At 55.9% G+C, this 16,815-nt stretch overlaps 1 protein-coding gene across 3 annotated transcripts in view; it reads left to right on the top strand.

Moving 5' to 3' along the window:
• Positions 1-16,815, top strand: part of ICE1 (interactor of little elongation complex ELL subunit 1) — a 57,004-nt gene that overhangs the window by 26,931 nt on the left and 13,258 nt on the right. For all 3 annotated transcript variants that reach the window (XM_053202304.1, XM_053202305.1, XM_053202311.1), the window contains exons 11-15: positions 2,412-2,498; positions 5,226-5,638; positions 7,914-12,665; positions 13,785-13,953; positions 16,542-16,702. In XM_053202304.1, the coding sequence (XP_053058279.1) occupies positions 2,412-2,498; positions 5,226-5,638; positions 7,914-12,665; positions 13,785-13,953; positions 16,542-16,702 (5,582 nt within the window). The remainder of the gene's footprint in view (positions 1-2,411; positions 2,499-5,225; positions 5,639-7,913; positions 12,666-13,784; positions 13,954-16,541; positions 16,703-16,815) is intronic.

Genomic DNA, 16,815 nt, shown 5'->3' with positions numbered 1-16,815 from the left:
CGGTGCCTGACGGTGACCTGTCAGAATAGGGACGGGACAGGAACAGCCCATCCTCCAAAGGCGGCGGGACCATCAGCCCTCTAGGAAGAGAAAATCTATAAACCGTGTGCGCCGGGCCTCGGCGGGGAAAGCCATAAACCCCGTGGAGAGCGTTAAAGACCAGAACGTGTAAGGGAACGTTACGTTCCTGGATCAGAGACTCGCAGTGTAAAGATGTGAGTTTTCCCGTCTTACACAGACCCCGCTGCGGTTTCATATGGGGAAGGACAAGCAGGCGGTCGAGGCTTATCAGGAAGAATAGGTATTCAGAATAATCGAGTGTTTGCGAAGGAAGAACCTGAGCAAAGCCCACGCCCACCCAGACATCAAAACGTAACTGCGAGCTCATTATGATGAAGGAAGCGTGGTGTTCATGTGGTGTAACTGACAAATCCGTGGAGCAGACAGGCTCAGAGATGCTCGTCGACGCCTTAGATTCTGATTCAGGGAGGACTTTACAGGCGTGGGGGAAGGTGTGCAGTTGGACCCAATGAGGTTTCCTCTTCACAGCTGAGTAAGGAAAGCACAGGGTGGATTTTTTCCTGCTTTACTGGGAAGGGCTACTTTTGTTTTGTGTTTGTCCGATGAGAAGTAATGAATGCTCAGTTAGAACAGGCGTAGTTGTGGGCAGTAGCCTCCGTAAGGATAGAAAAGTAACTTTGTTTCTTTTTTTTTTTTAAGGTTCCTTGTTTGCTGCTTTGGGTATAGGTAATAAGCAGGGATCCCGGTCAGGTCATTTAAGCAAAGGGCGTTACAGTGTTTGGAAGGAGGCTTGGGGGTAGGTTAAATCGCCACGTAGATAAGTTGCTTGTTGAAGAATTTTGGAACTCAAGAATGGATGTGGCTCACAAACAGTGCAAGTCGGAAGCTGACCTGGCTCAAGAGAGGTTGGAAACGTCAGACTTTTAAACTTGCCTGTTACCGTGTTCTCACCACTTATCCTGGTCCCCTTTCTGGGGCCGTGCAGTCCACCAGCCTCCGTAGAGCCGACCTATTTCAAAGTATGAATTCTTGCAGATACTTTGGCTTAAAAGGTTGGTCTTTTATCCTCTCTAGAACCGGATTAAAGATTTCAGTACTTTCAGTAAGTGCTTCCGGCTAATTTAAGAGCTTCAGGGAAACTATAATAGAGCTTGAGATGGCCTGAAATTACCTAACACTTAAAGCGCGTTTTTAATTGAACTTTCCTTAGCGTGGTCGGTCTTTTGATGCAGATTTGACCACAGGCTCTTCGTTCATACTTAAGTTTTTAAGAATATTTTTGTTCTGGGAGTTTTTTGGAATGTATGTACACATTAATGCTAAACTCACTTAAAAACCATAGTGTCATATACTTTTTTTTTTTTTAATGTTTATTTATTTTTGAGACAGAGAGAGACAGAGCATGAATGGGGGAGGGTCAGAGAGAGAGGGAGACACAGAATCGGAAGCAGGCTCCAGGCTCTGAGCTGTCAGCACAGAGCCCGATGCGGGGCTCAAACCCACAGACCGCGAGATCATGACCTGAGCTGAAGTCAGACGCTTAACCGACTGAGCCACCCAGGCACCCCCATAGTGTCATATTCTTAATGTTACATGAATTTCGTTAGGCCTGTCTTAGTTACAAAAATCTGAATTCACAGATCATCAGGGATCTAAATCTATAGAAATACTTACCTTTCAACCTGATCCGATGGTTCTGAACTATTTTAGGAATTCAGACCCTTTTGAAAATTCATACAAATTCAGAGACTTTCACTTTTCCTTATAAAAGCATACGCTTCTCTGTGTGTCTGTTTGTGTGTGTGATGATCCCTTCCTTTCCACGTGTTTATACACACGTATTTTTGTCTCCCACCCTGTCACCCCTGAAAACCATTAATGGATTTTTCCATTATCCGCGAAGCCCCCAGGTCAGTTACAGCGTGGTCAGTTCTCACGGGTTCTCTGACACCCTGTTGTGACCGAGGGTGCCTCTCTGCCGTTGTCTGTCGTATACGGGGAGCCGGCGTCTCCGACGTCGGTCATTTTGGCCGTGCTTCCGTCCCTCATCTCTCCCCGCCTTCCGTGACAAGGCCAGAGATGTATTGGGCCCACGCATATACAAAGACGATAGAGGCCTTCGACAGCAAGTAGATTTGGTCCTTCGAATCCCGTGCCTTCTCATTCCCCCACCCCTCGAACAAAACCAAGCGTGCATTCAGCCTTCAGTGTTGAGCTGAAGCGTCGCAGGCCTTCCCGTCTGCAGCTGAGCGTGTCACGCGCGGTGGTTGCGCTCGGGGGGCGGTGTTGCAGGAACCTAGTCTTGGAACTCCCGATTTCCTACGAGTGTGTTTGGCCTTGGGTGGACTGGGCCAAGTGACCTGTCTTTAATACTTTGCCCTTTTTCACAGGAAAAGTAAAGCTGCTTCTGAAGGAACTCTGGCTCTGTATAAACACAACACACAGACTACCTGGTGAAGGCAGCAGGTGTGTCCCAGGTGAGAGCGCAGCTTCCGCGAGCACTTCTCATACGTGACCGTAGAAGCGTCTGCCCGGGGATCGAATGCCTTTAGTCTGTGACGTCTCCCGTTACAAGAGCGAGATGGGCTGGCGTGGGTACTTCTCGTTACGCGGAGCTCCTTTCCCTTCAGCGGGGCCTGAAATTCAAATCAAAAGGAAATTAAAAGCGCCTTCGGCTTTCACCGTTTAAATGGTGGCTTCCAGCAGAGAACGTGTGGAGAAAGTGGACGGACGCACGACGCAGCGCGTGTGGCAGGAGCCGGCAGGACGCGGGGAGCACGGCCCTTTCTGAATCCAGCGGCAGCCCAGCTGCGCGTAGCGCTCCTGCGACTTCCCCAGTGCCTTTGCTTGACCTTGTTGCCTCCACCTGCCGCGCTCGCGTCGGCTCCTTTAGAGGACCGCTGTGGTCAGACGAGAGCCCGCTTCCTTCCATGCCGTCACGTCACGTGGTCACCGCGCAGCGCCACCCCTAATCTGCGGGACACCCCGATTTGCAGGGGAAAGCCGCGGAGGCGTTCTCCCCCGTGCCCACGTGCACCCGACCCAGGATTTAGGAGTTGGAATCGGGGTTGGTCGTACCAGCGGGGATGGGGAGAAGTTAGCGGTCTCGCGTTAGAGGAAAGTGTTTCTTGGCCGTTTTTCTTTCGTGTAACTAGTTTCTTGTGGTTAGCTGCTGTGAATTGCCAGATCATTGAGGATCTAAATCTGTAGAAACGTGGACCTAGTTTTCACTCTCCGGCTCTGAAGGCAAAGTTCCTGCAGAAAAAGGTTGCTAGACAAGTTCCTGGTTCTCATCAGTGCTCGATTCGGAACCCGTGAGGTTGTGTGAGGCGAAGAGAGGCACGGTGATGGGGTGCTTTTAAGCAGATTGTCACATTCTGGGTAGACGCACCGCCAACGGGCCGGTGGGGCCTGCGTCTCGTGAGTCCGTTTCTGCGGTCCCGAATCGCTCTCTCCGTGCCTTCAGGCGGAAGCAGCCTGGGACTCTTCCACCTGCCTCGGCAGGCAGTAGTCGTGTTTCATTAGGAGCACGCGACTTCTTGTCGTTAAAGGTGTTATTGAAAGGGCTTTCCGTTTAATAATCCGATGTTTTTATTTAAAAGCAAACTATTTTGAGGGGTAAGTCTATGGCTTAATGGTAACTTTTTCAAGTAAAAAGGAAAACGTGGCATCTTTGGAATCTTAAATCCTAAAACATCTTCTTTTTCTTTCGAGTTTTTTTTCTATGAGAAAATTCATAAAAATAAGGCAGAGAATCCCCTCAGGCTCCTCACCCAGATTCCGCTGAATGTCACCCTCAGCGCGGGTCTCTGAGCCGAGCTGGGCCTCACACGGACGCCTCCAGTTCCGCTCCAGGTGTTTCCATCCCCGAGCCCTCGTTGCCCCTCGCAGCGCCCCCAGCCCACATCTCGGCCCCCAGTCCGCGGTCCGTCCATCTCGCTTTGTCTCTTGTCTTCGACGCCTTCAGGGAGGGAGAAAACCCGTCGGTTTCGTCTGCGTACCGTCGTGTCGTGCTAGGCGAAGACTGTGTTTATGGCAAGAGGTCCCCAGTAGCGCCTGGCGCTGTGCTCGGGCCGTTGCAGGGGAGGGGGCGCGTACGGGGAGGGGGTGGGGCAGGGCTGCTGCTTTACGGTGGCGTCCACCAGGGTTCTCCACCGCAAGTCGCCGTGAATCGCCTGGAGGGGGACACTGGGATGCTGTGCAGACAGTCTGTTTCTCTCCCAGTCGAGCCCACTGGCAAAGCCCCCGTGCTGCAACTACTACTTAGCGTGTTAGCGATCTTGCGTTTCTCTCATCCCTTCCACACACATTGATCGGGATTCTGTATTTGCATCATAACTCATCATATCGTTTCATTGTTCAGATTTTTCCCACTTGGTGATTGGGTCCATCTTCAGGTCGGCTCTGGGGCCCTTGAGGCACCCCCAGCCTCTTTGGAGAATTTCTTTCTGGCTCTGTGAGATGTTCAGGTCCCCCCCCGCCCGACCCCCAGCCCTCCAGTCAGCCAGTCACTTCTCTAGGCAGCCTTGAGTCCTTGTGTAAAACATATGTTTACAACTTTCGTAGATGACAGATGGTTGTTTCCAGTTACTTCCCAGGACACAAACATCTTCCTTGACAGTTCGCTACAGTTCACCAAAATCAAGACCCCCAAACCATTGGCTCTTTTCTGTGATTTTCCCGGTGCGCTGTGATACAAAGCATTTATGTGACCTAGCCGAGTCCCTTAATTAGAGCGTTGTATAAATATGACCACTGGATAGGCTTGATGTTGGCTGATTTTTGATTGCTTTTCAGACATGAAGATCATGTTCCCTGTCAGCCTCTATGCACAGAGCCGTTCCTCCCCAGTACTACTCACTGTGTGGAAGCTTTACTGAGAGAAGGCACGTGCCGTCCAGGCCCGTTACCCGCCGTCGTGGTGCCCTTCCGCCCAGGCACCGTGCTGCTGGTGGGCGGGGGGCATCCCCTCCCTCTGCCTGCCGGCCCTCTTGGCTTGCTTGTTGCTAGGGAACTGTGCTTATGGGAAATGTGCTCGGGTCTTCTAGGGTGATCTGTGGGGAGGGATTGGTAGGTTGCCTTTTAAAGGATGTTTCTGTTGATTCGAATTTACTCAATAATACAAGCATTTTGAACGTTTAGTGTATTTTTTGTAAGTTTTCTTGATATTATAGATGTTTAGTATCAGCTTTTGTCTCCCACAGAAAAACCCGCCAAAGAAAACCCCCCCGCACCCAGAGAGTCCCGGGACGCTGGCGCACCCCCTCCGGCGGGAGGCGGTCCCCTCAGAGCCGCAGCCGTGCAGACGTGCCTGACGGAACTGTCCATGGAGATAGAGGGTGACTTCTCTGCCTGTAAGAGTGTGGGAACAGAGGGGCCCGGTGCCGCTGCTCACCGTCCCGAATGCGTGTCTCCCGAGGGCCGGAATCCTGAGGTCTCGCTGCACAGGAGTGAGCAGGACGGCGCTGACTTCTCTGATCGTGATCGCTTTTTTGATGAAGATCTCCAGGCTGCAGTCGACTTCTTCAGACTTCCCCCTCCTCTTTTGTCTCCGGTGCCGTCCCCGCCTCTGGTGTCCTTACCACACCTGAGCACGTTACCTTCTTCGCTCGCACCTGTGAGTTTGCGCTTTGGATTTGAGTTATCCAGTGGGCACGTTGCCCATCCTGGCACTTAGCCGTGCTCGGTGGGAGGTGCTCGGTGATACTCGGGCCAGATTTTATTGGGGACAAAGTGAGAACTGCATAAGGCGTGCCCGTGTTCTTGGGACCAACGTGGCTGCCGTGACACTGGTGGCTTGTGTCAGGGTCGTGTTCTGTTTGTCTTCATTCACAACCAAATCCTGAGTCCCTGCAAACAACGTGTGTAGGCACAGAGTTGGTTTCAGAGATGGGGCATCCCTGTTTGTAGCACGCATGCCCGTTAACCCGCGTTTGCCAAATTCCCCACCTTCGCTTGATGAATTCGTCATCTTTTCGTGTGTTTGCACGATGGTTTGTTGTAATTTCTTAGGAAGCCAGCCTCGATAAAGCAGACTTGTATGCTTTTTGGCTTAAGGAGCAGATAAAAGCATTGCTCCTCTGAGTCGCTCCCTTCATTTGGGAAGTAGTGCGTGTCCGTTCTGTTCCGGAGGCCGTGCCCGGCACTGGGAACGCGAGGTGACGTGGTTACCACTCGGCGGGTCGCTCCTGGCAGTGGGGTGGGGAAGGGCGCAGGCGATTGCGCGGCCGTGATGGACACCGTGGGGCTGGAGTGGACCCAGGCCGGAGGCTCGGCCCACAGGGAGGCCAGGGCGGGCAGAGAAGCTCTGGGAGGACAGGAGCCCGCTGAGTGTTCAAGAGGGCAGGGTGTGTCCGGTGCTGGAGCTCTTTACACACCTGTGGGACTGAAGGTGATCCCGTGCCAGAGGATGTTCACGTCGACCAGGCGTGCAAGGGCCGTCTGAGGCCTCGGGACTTTCCAGTTGATCGTGGGGGCATTGGGAAGCGGTGGATCCCGGGAGGCGGACCGGCTGCTAGGTTTTCAGTTGGAAGGTTCCACTTAGGCGCTGTGTGGCAGAGTGTAGGCGGTGGGGAGAGTCCGGAGGGAGGTGGGAGCGGGGCCGGGGACGTCACTGACTGACTCAGCCGTTGCCGGCCTTCTCCACAGGTCATATCCCTGCAGCGGCACTGGGGTTCAAGGTGGGGTGGCTTGAGAAATGGTAGGAGGCGAACGAGCGGCCTCTGGCGAGGTTTTCCCCGTGGTGGAAAGGGAGGCTCAGGAGTCAGCGATGCTGGAAAGGAGAGGAAGGAAGAAACTGTGCGTGGGTGGGAAGGCGCGGTGTCAGGTGCGGATAGAGGTGTGCGTGGGTTTCCAGGCGGACACATGCGTTGCCACGTTAGGCCCATGGGCGTGGGGCCCGGGAGGAGGCTGCAGTGGGCCCAGACGTCGGGGCTCCCCAGCCTCGGGGTGTCACAGAAGCCGTGGGACTGGGAGGTTGTTCGGTGTGGGTGGGTAGCAGCAGAGGCCGGGGTCCCAGGAGCGCATCCACCTGTAGGTGACCACGTGGAAGAGGAGAGGAGGTTGCGGACGAGTGGCAGGACAGGAGGAGAACCAGATAAAAGTGCCTAAGGTTTCGGGGGAGGAAAGTGGGGCGAGCATATGTCCGTGCTGCTCTTCGCGGGTCCGTAGTCTCCCTTGTGGAATGAGGCCCCGCGGTTGAGGAGGTAGCTCTCCTGGAGGTGCTGTGTGATGGGGGCCGGTTCACCTGGGCCATGGGGCTGCCCAGGGGTGGTGGGGGGGGTTTCTGGAGCGGAGGCGGAGAGCGGGTCGTGTGGGAAGGAGCAGTGTTGTGTGTGCACCGTTGAAAGAGTGGAGCCCGCCCGCTTGTTGGTGGCAGCCCGGGTGCAGCCTGGTGAGAGGGGCTGTTGGCACGAGAGGTCTGCGTGGCGTCACCAGAGCGGGGGCCAGGTGCACCGCCCACACGGGTGGCGCTGGGCCGGAGCTGGGCGCCTGGGCCAGAGTGACCCGGAGGCCAGGGACTAGAGGGCAGTGTGTCCCGAGTTGGACACCGCTGTGCCGGGAAACGGAGGGGAAGAGCTGGAGAGAGGGGCTGTTTGGGCCTTAGGAGAACAGACCGCAGGCCACGTGGGGCTGTGAGTTGTGGGAGGAGCCGGCGGTGGGGGTGGGGCTCTGGGACAGGGTCAGGGTGGAAGCGAGGCGGTGCTGTCTGTGCTGCCGCTGCCGCTCGCCCGTCACCTGTGGGCTGCACACGAGGAGATGCTCCTTCTGCGGACGGGTGTTACGGGCTCTTCAGGAAGCAGGAGTGTGTTCTGTGATGCATGCAATTGGTAAGTTGTGTTCACTCGGTTCAGTTAGTCTTAACTAACGGGAACAACTCCTTCGTTTTTCAGGAAACCTACTTTGGAGAGTATACGGATTCCAGTGACGATGAGTCGTCCCAACCTAGAAATTCTGCCGCGTCTGTTTCAGAAGATGAGACGTCTGAATCACATTACTTTGGCCCATCCAGAAGAAGTGATGGAAGGAGGGATACGCGGGAGGAAAAGCCCACATCGCACGAAGCCTCCAGAACTCTGACTGCGCTGGAAGTAAATGGAGTGACAGCGGTTGGGTTTGGGACAGTCACAGCGGCCCTGAGAGAGCCTTCAGCCACACGTGCTTTAGCTCGCGAGCAACCCTGGGCAGTGTCCTCGGAAGCCACGAGTGACAGGGAAAGAGGCATTTTAGATGAGGCACAGAGACTGAGAGAGGGTCGCGAGGCGGACAAGTCGGTGCAGACAGAGAACACGCTCGATGACACCGTAGGAAGCGTGTGTGGGGGGACGTCTGGCCGCCAGGCCCAGGACGGGGCGGCGGCCCTCTGGAGGGCTGACGTGCATCACCCTCCCCTCGGCAGCAGACCATTCAGTGACCTCATGGAATCTGAAGGAAAGACCCTGCTGTCTGAAATGATAGGATCGCCCAAACCACAGTTTACTACGTGGACACTGACAAATGAAATCCCTTTTGAATCGGATCATGTATCCATTTCTGACCACTTTCAGGGAATGTGTAGAGTGTTGGGAAAAGACAGAGATGTTCGGAGGTTCATTTTAGGAGCCTCGCCTGAACCAGCAGACGACGCAGGTCACACAGTGGGCACCACGGGGCTCGGTGTTGACGCCAGGCTTTCTTCCTCTCCTACCTCGGGGGCATCGTCTGTGTGCAGTGACTCCCAGCCTTGCTCTGATGCACACCTTCCTCCTGACTCCGCCCCCACCGAGCTGCAGCGCTGCTCAGAGCAGAAGCTACGAGCTGAGGCCTTCACCTTGCTGGACCTGCAGCCCGAGCCCCCAGAGTGTCCTGCCGGAGAGAACCATCTGGAAAACAGCTTGTATGCTTTGAGCGCCGAGTTGGGAACATCACATTTCAATAACCTGAGTAGCAGTGAGGTCGAGGGCACAGACGTTGGGAAAGGCATGCCCAGAGTCTGTTCACTTCCGCAGTCGGTGTTCATAAAAGCTGCGAAAGAGGCTCAGTGTCGAAGTCAGGGTCCGAGAACTGAGCCCACCCTCACCAGGGCGGATTCCACGCCGTTGGTGGAGTCTCAGTGCGGCTTGGCCAAGAGTGGGTTTGGCTTCGTGAAAAGCCCTTCCTGGCACCAGAGTGACCTGTTAAGGAGAGGTAGCGAGGAAAGGCTGAGAGCTAAATCAGAACACGAACACAAGACTGACCATCAGTTACAAAAGGCAGTGCCAGCCTTAGAAAACAGGGGACCCGCGTCCAGGCCTGAACTCGCCAGAGAAAATAACCCCGCGGGGCTCAGGGCCGCTCCGTCACTGTTGCCTAACCAAGTTTCGGTGATCACCAAGCAGGCCAGACCCGAAACGGCATACGGGGCTAGGTCAGAGCACTGGGGGCCGCAGAGGACTGAGCCTGCCTTCGTGATGGCGTCTGGAGCGGGACGTGGTGGAGAGAGAGAGGACCCGGCCTGGAATGTGCCGGGGGCGGCTGCTACGGGGGGGGCGTCGCCACAAGTTTCTGCCTCAAGGAGAAAATTAGATTTCAGTTTTCCAAGCGGTTCTGTACCTGTAGAAAATTCTCACTGTTCCACAAGTAGCAAACTGTCTTTCCCTTGTGAGAAGATCCCAGTCCCGAACCAGGATGTCCTGACGGGAGCCCCGGCCCAGGAGGCAGGGCAGGAGCAAGGTCTGCCCCTCCGTGCCCCGAGTCTGGACTCGTCCGGGCTGCCTGTGGACGGACGCCTTCCGGCCGCGCCGGCACCCGTGCCGAGAAGCTCTCCTGGTGCAGGAGCGCCGTGTGGGGGCTCGGGCAGATCTGGCGGGGGGGCCCTGGCCGCGTCCGAGGACCCTCCTGGCGGGCGGCAGAGCCTGAGGGGGTGTCTGGAGCTGCCGTCGCCGACCCCGGGTGGTGCTTCTCCCGGAGGCCCAGGCTCCTCCGGGACGGTGCTCCCGTCGGCAGGTCTCTGGAAGGATGAAGAGACGCGCGGCATCCCCCCGGGTGCCCTGGCCGCGGCCCCGTGTCGTTACATGGGCATCCGGGAGGCGGCAGGCGGCGACACGGAGGTGGAAGAGAGCGAGGCGCCCAGCTGCAGCGAGGGCGAGAGCGAGCCCGAGGCCGTGACGGGGGCCGCCAGCGCCCCCGGGGAAGGTGGCGGAGCCCTGGGGGCCGGCGCGGCGGAGAGCAGGCCCTCCGTGGAGGTGGGGCGTCTGACCTCGGCCCTGCAGGACTTCAACATCAGCACTCTCTCGGAGATAGACGGACTTTCTACGTCCGAGGTCGTCATGTTTCTGGAAAGTTGTCAGTTAAGAGATTATAGCTCCGGGGACTCTGTTTCAGAATGTTCTAGCAAAGGAACCCTGAGTAAGGACATGAGCAAAGAGTTAAAGCCAGGTGAGCCATCAGCGGAAAAGTGCAGGAAGCAGCTGTGTGAAGAAGCAGCGCCCGCGACGCCGGAAGCGTGGCTCGAGTCCGAGGAGGAGGACGGGCCCCCGCGGGGCCCACGGCGGCTCTCGCGGCGCTCTTTGGAAGCGCTGTCCGAGGTCCTCACCAAGATCGGACGGGAGCTTCAGGCCAGCTGCGAGGGCCGCGCCGGGGAGGACGCTGCCGATTGCGTGCTCTTCGACGTGCACGACGCCGTGGCCGCCGGGCCCGTCCGAGAGCTCCGCCCACCTCGGGAAGCGGGGGGCCCCTCGCCACTGCCCACGCGTACGCCCCCTCCAGCAGCCAGCCTGGCCGGCGAGGGCCGCTCTCCCGGCAGCGGTCCCGCGGGGAACGGGAGCGCCCCCAGCGGATCCGAGGCCGTTTCCCACGTCGCCAGCCCGAACCGTGGTGGGGAGGGGGGCCCGTCAGGAGTGGCGGAGCCCTCAGCCCTGGATGCCGACTCGGGAGCGGGGCGGACGGCGGAGCGCCGTGCCGAAGGGGACGCGGAAACGGCATTCCAGTGCCAGATCTCCACAGTGACCTCCGAGGTCATCAACGTGCTGATCAACAAGGATCAGAATCTGGTCATTGAAAAGGGGGACCGCTGGACCATCATCAACGGGGTGGCTCTCATGCCACACGTGGACCAGGTTATACTGTGCGACACTCCCGAGGACATCGCTGTCTCCCCGGAGCCGGGAGGCCCGGGAGCCGGTTTCATCGCCGTCACTGCTGTGGACAAGTCTCCAGAGACCGGTCACCCTGGCCTTGCGTTCCCGGAGCCCCAGGGCGGCAGCCTCCCGGGTGCCCAGGAAGAAATCTCCAGCAGTAGTCAGAACACCAACTTCGATAAAAGTCGCTTGCGCAACAGGCCGGTCAAACCTAGTGTGAGGCTTAGCTCCGAAATCTACGACCAGAACTTCGAGTCTCAGGTAGTTGCGTCCGATCACACGTATTTTAACTCAAAACTGGAGCCGTTTGGCAAGAATAAGAACCGATCCAAGGTGACCAACAAAGATCAGTCAAACAAGCCAGCAAAGACCTCAGCGTCAAGCAGAGTTGAAGCTAATCAGAGTGAAGGCTCCCAGTCACTTTTAGGGGAAAGAGAGAGCACAAAAACCCAGAGAAATCAAACTCAGACCATCCTAGCCAATGCAGACACGTCGACCCCCACGGACTGTTCTGACACCCTGAGTAAAATACGGCAGGAGGTGGGGCCCCCTCTGCCACCCTTGCTTGCTCCTTTGGTTGCCACCCCCCCACGGACTTCCCGGCCGGTGTCTCCTCTGATAGCTGCTTCCACTCCCTCCTCCCCCGCCTCTCCCATCGGCCCCATTTCTCCCTTGTGTGAAATCCCGGTGCCTCCTGCGATGTCTCCTTTGCCGGAAGAGCCCGGATGCCCCTCGCCCCCGCACACGTCCCCGTCCCCATCCACCGCAGCAGCTGGCGAGAGGATCCTGTCGTCTCCCCTGCAGTTCTGTGCTGCGACGCCAAAGCATGCCCTCCCTGTGCCGGGCCGCCTCCCCCCCTTTGCTTCCGCCCACGCGGCTGTGGCCGGACCCCAGGAGAATTCCGTCAAAATCCTTGACAGCATGTACCCGGAGTTGTCTGCCAGGGCCCGCACCCTCAACATCCTCAAAGGGAACATTCAGCTCGCCCGGGGCCCACCTGCTGACTGTAAGAACTTAGCAGGGCCCGTCGGCGCCATTACAGGGTTCAAAGCAATCACGTCAGCGTCAACCGCCTTTGTGAAAACGGGGGGCAGCTCTGCGAGTGACTGCAGTCAGGATAAGTCCAAAGATACGGGGACTCACCAGGACTCAGGTGGGAAAAGGACGTTGTCTGCATCTACGCTGAGGAGCGCTAAGAGACTGCGTCTGGACAGCGGGTCCCCAGAACCAGAACCCGGGAGCACTGGCGCAGAAGGCGTCCACAAGACCCTCCGGAGGAGCCTCCCTCAGGCTGAAGGCGTGGCGACAGAGGAGGAGAGGAGTGCTCTTCCGACCGTCAGTACAGCCTCACAGTTGCCTCCAAACCCGAAAGAAACCGTAGAGTCCCACGACAAAGCCATAGCCGACGCGCTGAAGAAGATTGCAGAGTCATCTTTCGATCTCCTGCCTGTCATTCGGAGTCACGTGTATGTGGGAAATATCTCCAAAAAGCCCGTAATGAGAGATCAGGAGAAGGAAGTTGTTCACGAATTCAGCACAACCAAAAAGGTACGTGGAACTTTTCTGTCTGAGCGTTAGGAACTGCATGCGCTCGGAGACGCTGTCTGCTCGCAGCCCAGTGGTAGATGGCCCTGAACAGCACTTTTATTCCAGAGGTGGACAGTTGCCCGTGTCCACATTGTGACCCATACTTGGTTTCTAGTCAGCATTTTACACACGCGGGATGTGGTAAGGCAGTGGAGATTTGATCACTTGTATTTATTAAATACCTGATAATTTGGAAGGAAAAAAGTGTCTGTCAGGACCACAGCTGCACATTTTCCATCGATTCTGGCCTGTTGAAAGGCTCAAAATGATTTCTGTCAAAGCAGCAGATTTGTCTCCTGTGGCGGAGCCTTTCTTTTCCATGAATTGCACCATATACACACCCGAGAGTGAGCGTCTTTCGCAAAGATAGCGCGGGGTTTCCCGTCCCTCCCTTGATGTACGTCACGCACGAAGCAGGACCACGTGCTGGCTTCCAGGTGGGGAGAACAGAAATGGGAGCATCGTGTAGACCAACAGGTGGTTTATGGGGGCCTGCACAGGGCTGTGTCTTCTGAGTGCCCGTGTCGACACCTTGTGCGGATTACTTCCGGTGCCCCTGCTGTGTTGCTTACCCGCACCTCCTCGCAGTGGAGTGGTGGAAACGTGCACGTGGGTTTCCCGGGCCGCGTACTTTCAGAAAGCGCAAGAGCAGTACGAGTGACTTTGGAAGGTTCGTTTGAAACGAACAAATGGACCAAATCATTTAACGGCCTTCTTCCAAAGTGAGACAAACGTTGCCCGGTGTTTTTAAGATCTAAAGGAGTTCAGAAAACAGGAACTGGAGTAGATCAGAGAGTTACTTTAGCGAAAAGCAAGGACGTGTACTTGGGTGGGGAGGTGGCGGCTTCAGGGGCCCAGGCGTGCTCGGGCGCGGCCTGTGGCACCTGCAGGCAGCCACGCCGCGTGGCTCACTGGGCCGAGCGAGGCGGGTTGTCTTCTGCAGGCACCGCTCTCCTCTGCTTGCTGCTCCGGGGCACGTCGTGTGGTCCCGACAGACTTCATTTGTAAGTTGTAGCCGTTGTTTAGTAAGCAGAAGAAATGTCGCTATACGTTGTGTTTTCTCTTTGTGTTTCGACCCAGCATCTAGCAGAGTGCTTGCTTCACTCCATCCTCTCAGAACTGAAGATTCAGAAGATCTCCCTGGAGCGCAATTACATTCACGCCCTCTGCAGGGTGTACGTGGGCATATGCCGGCAACTGGGAGACTTGGAGCGAGCCCGCCTGTTTTGCTACAGCCTACTGAAGGAAGGTGCGTTCACACGGTGGTCGTTTTGTGTTGACATCTGTGTACTTACCCCGTGACACTTGGTCTGTCCTGGCAGCCGAGGGATCGCTTGTATCTCTGCAAATACGCAAGACGTTGGTGCGTTTCCCCGAGGCCGTGAAGAACCTTGGCCGGGTGAAGCCGTGCCTCCTTGCCCGGGGGGCAGTTTCCGTGGCTTACCTGCTGGTAGCAGCACGCGCGTTCCCGCTTGTGCATAGAGTGTCGTCATGACATGTGCCCGTCTGTTCTTAGTGTAGCCACTCAAGAGTCAGGTGTAGGCCACACGAGACGGGAGGATGGTTTTATAAGGTCGGAGTCAAAGCGTGCTGCTGTGTTGCTGGCTGGAAGAGGCAGCGTCTGAAATGGAGCCGTAAAGCCCACAAGACGAGGACCAGAGATGTGGAATCCTAGGAGGGCTCCCCTGGGCCCCCCTTGCCCCTCCGCTCCCTCCGTCCCCACAGACGGGTCAGCACAGAAGCCTCCTTCCTGATCACACATCATCGGTGGCAATGTTTGTGAACGGTGACACGGCGCATAAATGCGATTTGACTGCAGCCCAGAAAGTCTGACCTGGATCATGAAGACTTTTAACCTTTAATGTTTTAATCTTACGGGGGGGGGGCGTGTGCATCGGGTGACGGGGCATGTCCGCTGCCCGGGGGGCTGCGAGTGAGGCTGCTGTGTGTCGCCCTCTCCCTCGCCTTGTTTACTCTCTCAGGCCCTGCTTTCCTCAGCAGTGGTAACGGGGTGCGTGCCAGGCCTCGGGCTTGGGTGGTGGCCACAGCCCGACCCAGATGCGCACAAGCCAACGTGATCCCGGCTCGCGTAGGGCGTCGTCAGTGCTGGGCAGGAGAGAGGCGAGCTGCGTGTGCTCTGCTGAGCCCCCCCCCCCGGGGTTCATCCCGTGCCCCTCAGGCTCGTGGGCACAGTTTTCTCCCCTGGGAAGCTTTCCCTTTAGCTTTCTTGGGGCTCACGTGGTACCTCCCACATGGACTCCTGCGGTCTTCTGGCATTTTCTTCATGGCCCTCACCCCGCTTCCATTGTGTCTGAATCTGTTTGTCTTTCTCCTCCACTAGATTGCATGCTCTGTAAAGGAGGAACTTCGTCTTGTCCCCACTCATTCCAACCCCAGAACAAGGCGCTGTCCACAGTCACGGAGTATCTGTTCAATGAGTGAACGAATAGTGCTGTGGAGGGAGGATTTGTGAGTGTCTGTGGGGTCAGAGAAGCTCTTCTTGTCAGAGTGACCTTTGAGCCTGAGGTGGCAAGATGCCAGGCAGTGTATCCAAGAAAAGCGAGGGAGAGAACGCCAGGCAGAGGAAGCGGCATGTGCAGAGGTCCTGGGGCAGGACCCAAGATTTCAGAGAGAACAGATCAAGAGAGTGCAGTGAGTTTATGCTTTGGTCGTCTGCTCTTTCAGCACGTTGCGGCGTCAGATGAGATAGAACAGGAAACGGAAGAGATGCGCTTCCTGCCAAACAGGGTAAAAGTCCGTGTTGGCTGGCTCAGCCACGTTGCAAAACACTGGCAGTTTCTTATAAAATTCAAATACTCGCTTACCCAATGACCCAGGAATCCCACTCGTAGGTCCTTACCTAACAGAAGTAGAGACATGCGCTCACTGGACTGGCTCGCGGTTGTTCGTAGCATCTCCATCTGCAGTGGCCCGTGGCTGGAAGCCCACATCCCTCAGCAGGTGAAGGAACGAGTGTGCTACATCAAGCAGCTGACCACTGTTTGGCCACGCAAAGCGAGGGACCACTGATGTGCGTGGCAACACGGGTGAACCGCAGAAGCATTCTGTGGAGTCAGGGAGCCGGACGGAAAGGGGTGCGTGCTGTCCGAACCCGTTCGTACATATTTGAGAAAAAGCAACTCATTGAAAGTGACAGTAAGCGGATCAGAGTTGTCTGTATCTGGGACTAAGTGACGCCCTGGAAAGGGTCAGACCATGGGAATTTGGGGTGACGGAAATGTTCTTAAATTGATTGCACTGGGGGCCACGCAGATCCATTCATTCACCAAACCGTCTGCTTGAAAAGGGTGCATTTTGTTGTGTGTGAGCTGTACGTGGCTTAGGTTGATTAAACAAAGCCAGACGTGGGCAAGAGCATTCACGATAGAAGATCATCCTCCGCAGTGTATCACAACATCTCTCCAAGTCAAAAGCCTTTTATAAAAGTGTTGTACCGGTGAGTTCTTTCTTACAGATGCATAAAAACTGGCCTGAAATGACACTTAACAAACGGGAAGGTTCTAGGGTTGGAGAATCTGGAGAGAGCGGTTTGCCTTGGCTTCGTGTTTTGGATTCCATGGCTCTTTTCATAATTCAGTGGTGTTTCTGAGCTGTCATGGTTCAGATGTAATTAAGGAAGGTTTGCCAGAGCAAAGGGTTTGCGGGAGAAGGAAGCAGATTTTGAAATAACTGCGGCCGGGGCCTCTTCGGGCTCCCTCCCTTCACTGTTCGGAGGCCTTGCGAGGCACAAGCACAGTTATTAAAATTTGTTCTTAGCTTGTAATTTATTCATTTGATCAGACGTAAAGGTTTATTGTCTGTCTGTCTTTCTCATAGATTTTCCGGAATCAGAAAAATTGACTTTGTTCATTGCAAACATGTGGCATGATATATTTATTTCCCAGTCGGTGATTAATAAAGCAATGCAGCTGGTTGCCAGGCAGCGTGCGAAAGGAGAGGTTCGGAACTGTCTGAGAGCGTTCCTCAACTGGGAAAAGGTGAGGCTGGCTTTTACTTATTGTCATAACTGTGCTCGTAGATCTTACGTGAATGTACTCACTCGGGTCGTACTCGTTCATCAGCATTTCAGAGACATTCCTCTTTGTGTGAG

Source organism: Acinonyx jubatus, chromosome A1 (assembly GCF_027475565.1).
Source record: "Acinonyx jubatus isolate Ajub_Pintada_27869175 chromosome A1, VMU_Ajub_asm_v1.0, whole genome shotgun sequence".
Taxonomy (NCBI): Eukaryota; Metazoa; Chordata; class Mammalia; order Carnivora; family Felidae; genus Acinonyx; species Acinonyx jubatus.
Note: the sequence above shows the minus strand (reverse complement) of the source record. Positions and strands in the feature narration are given on the sequence as shown.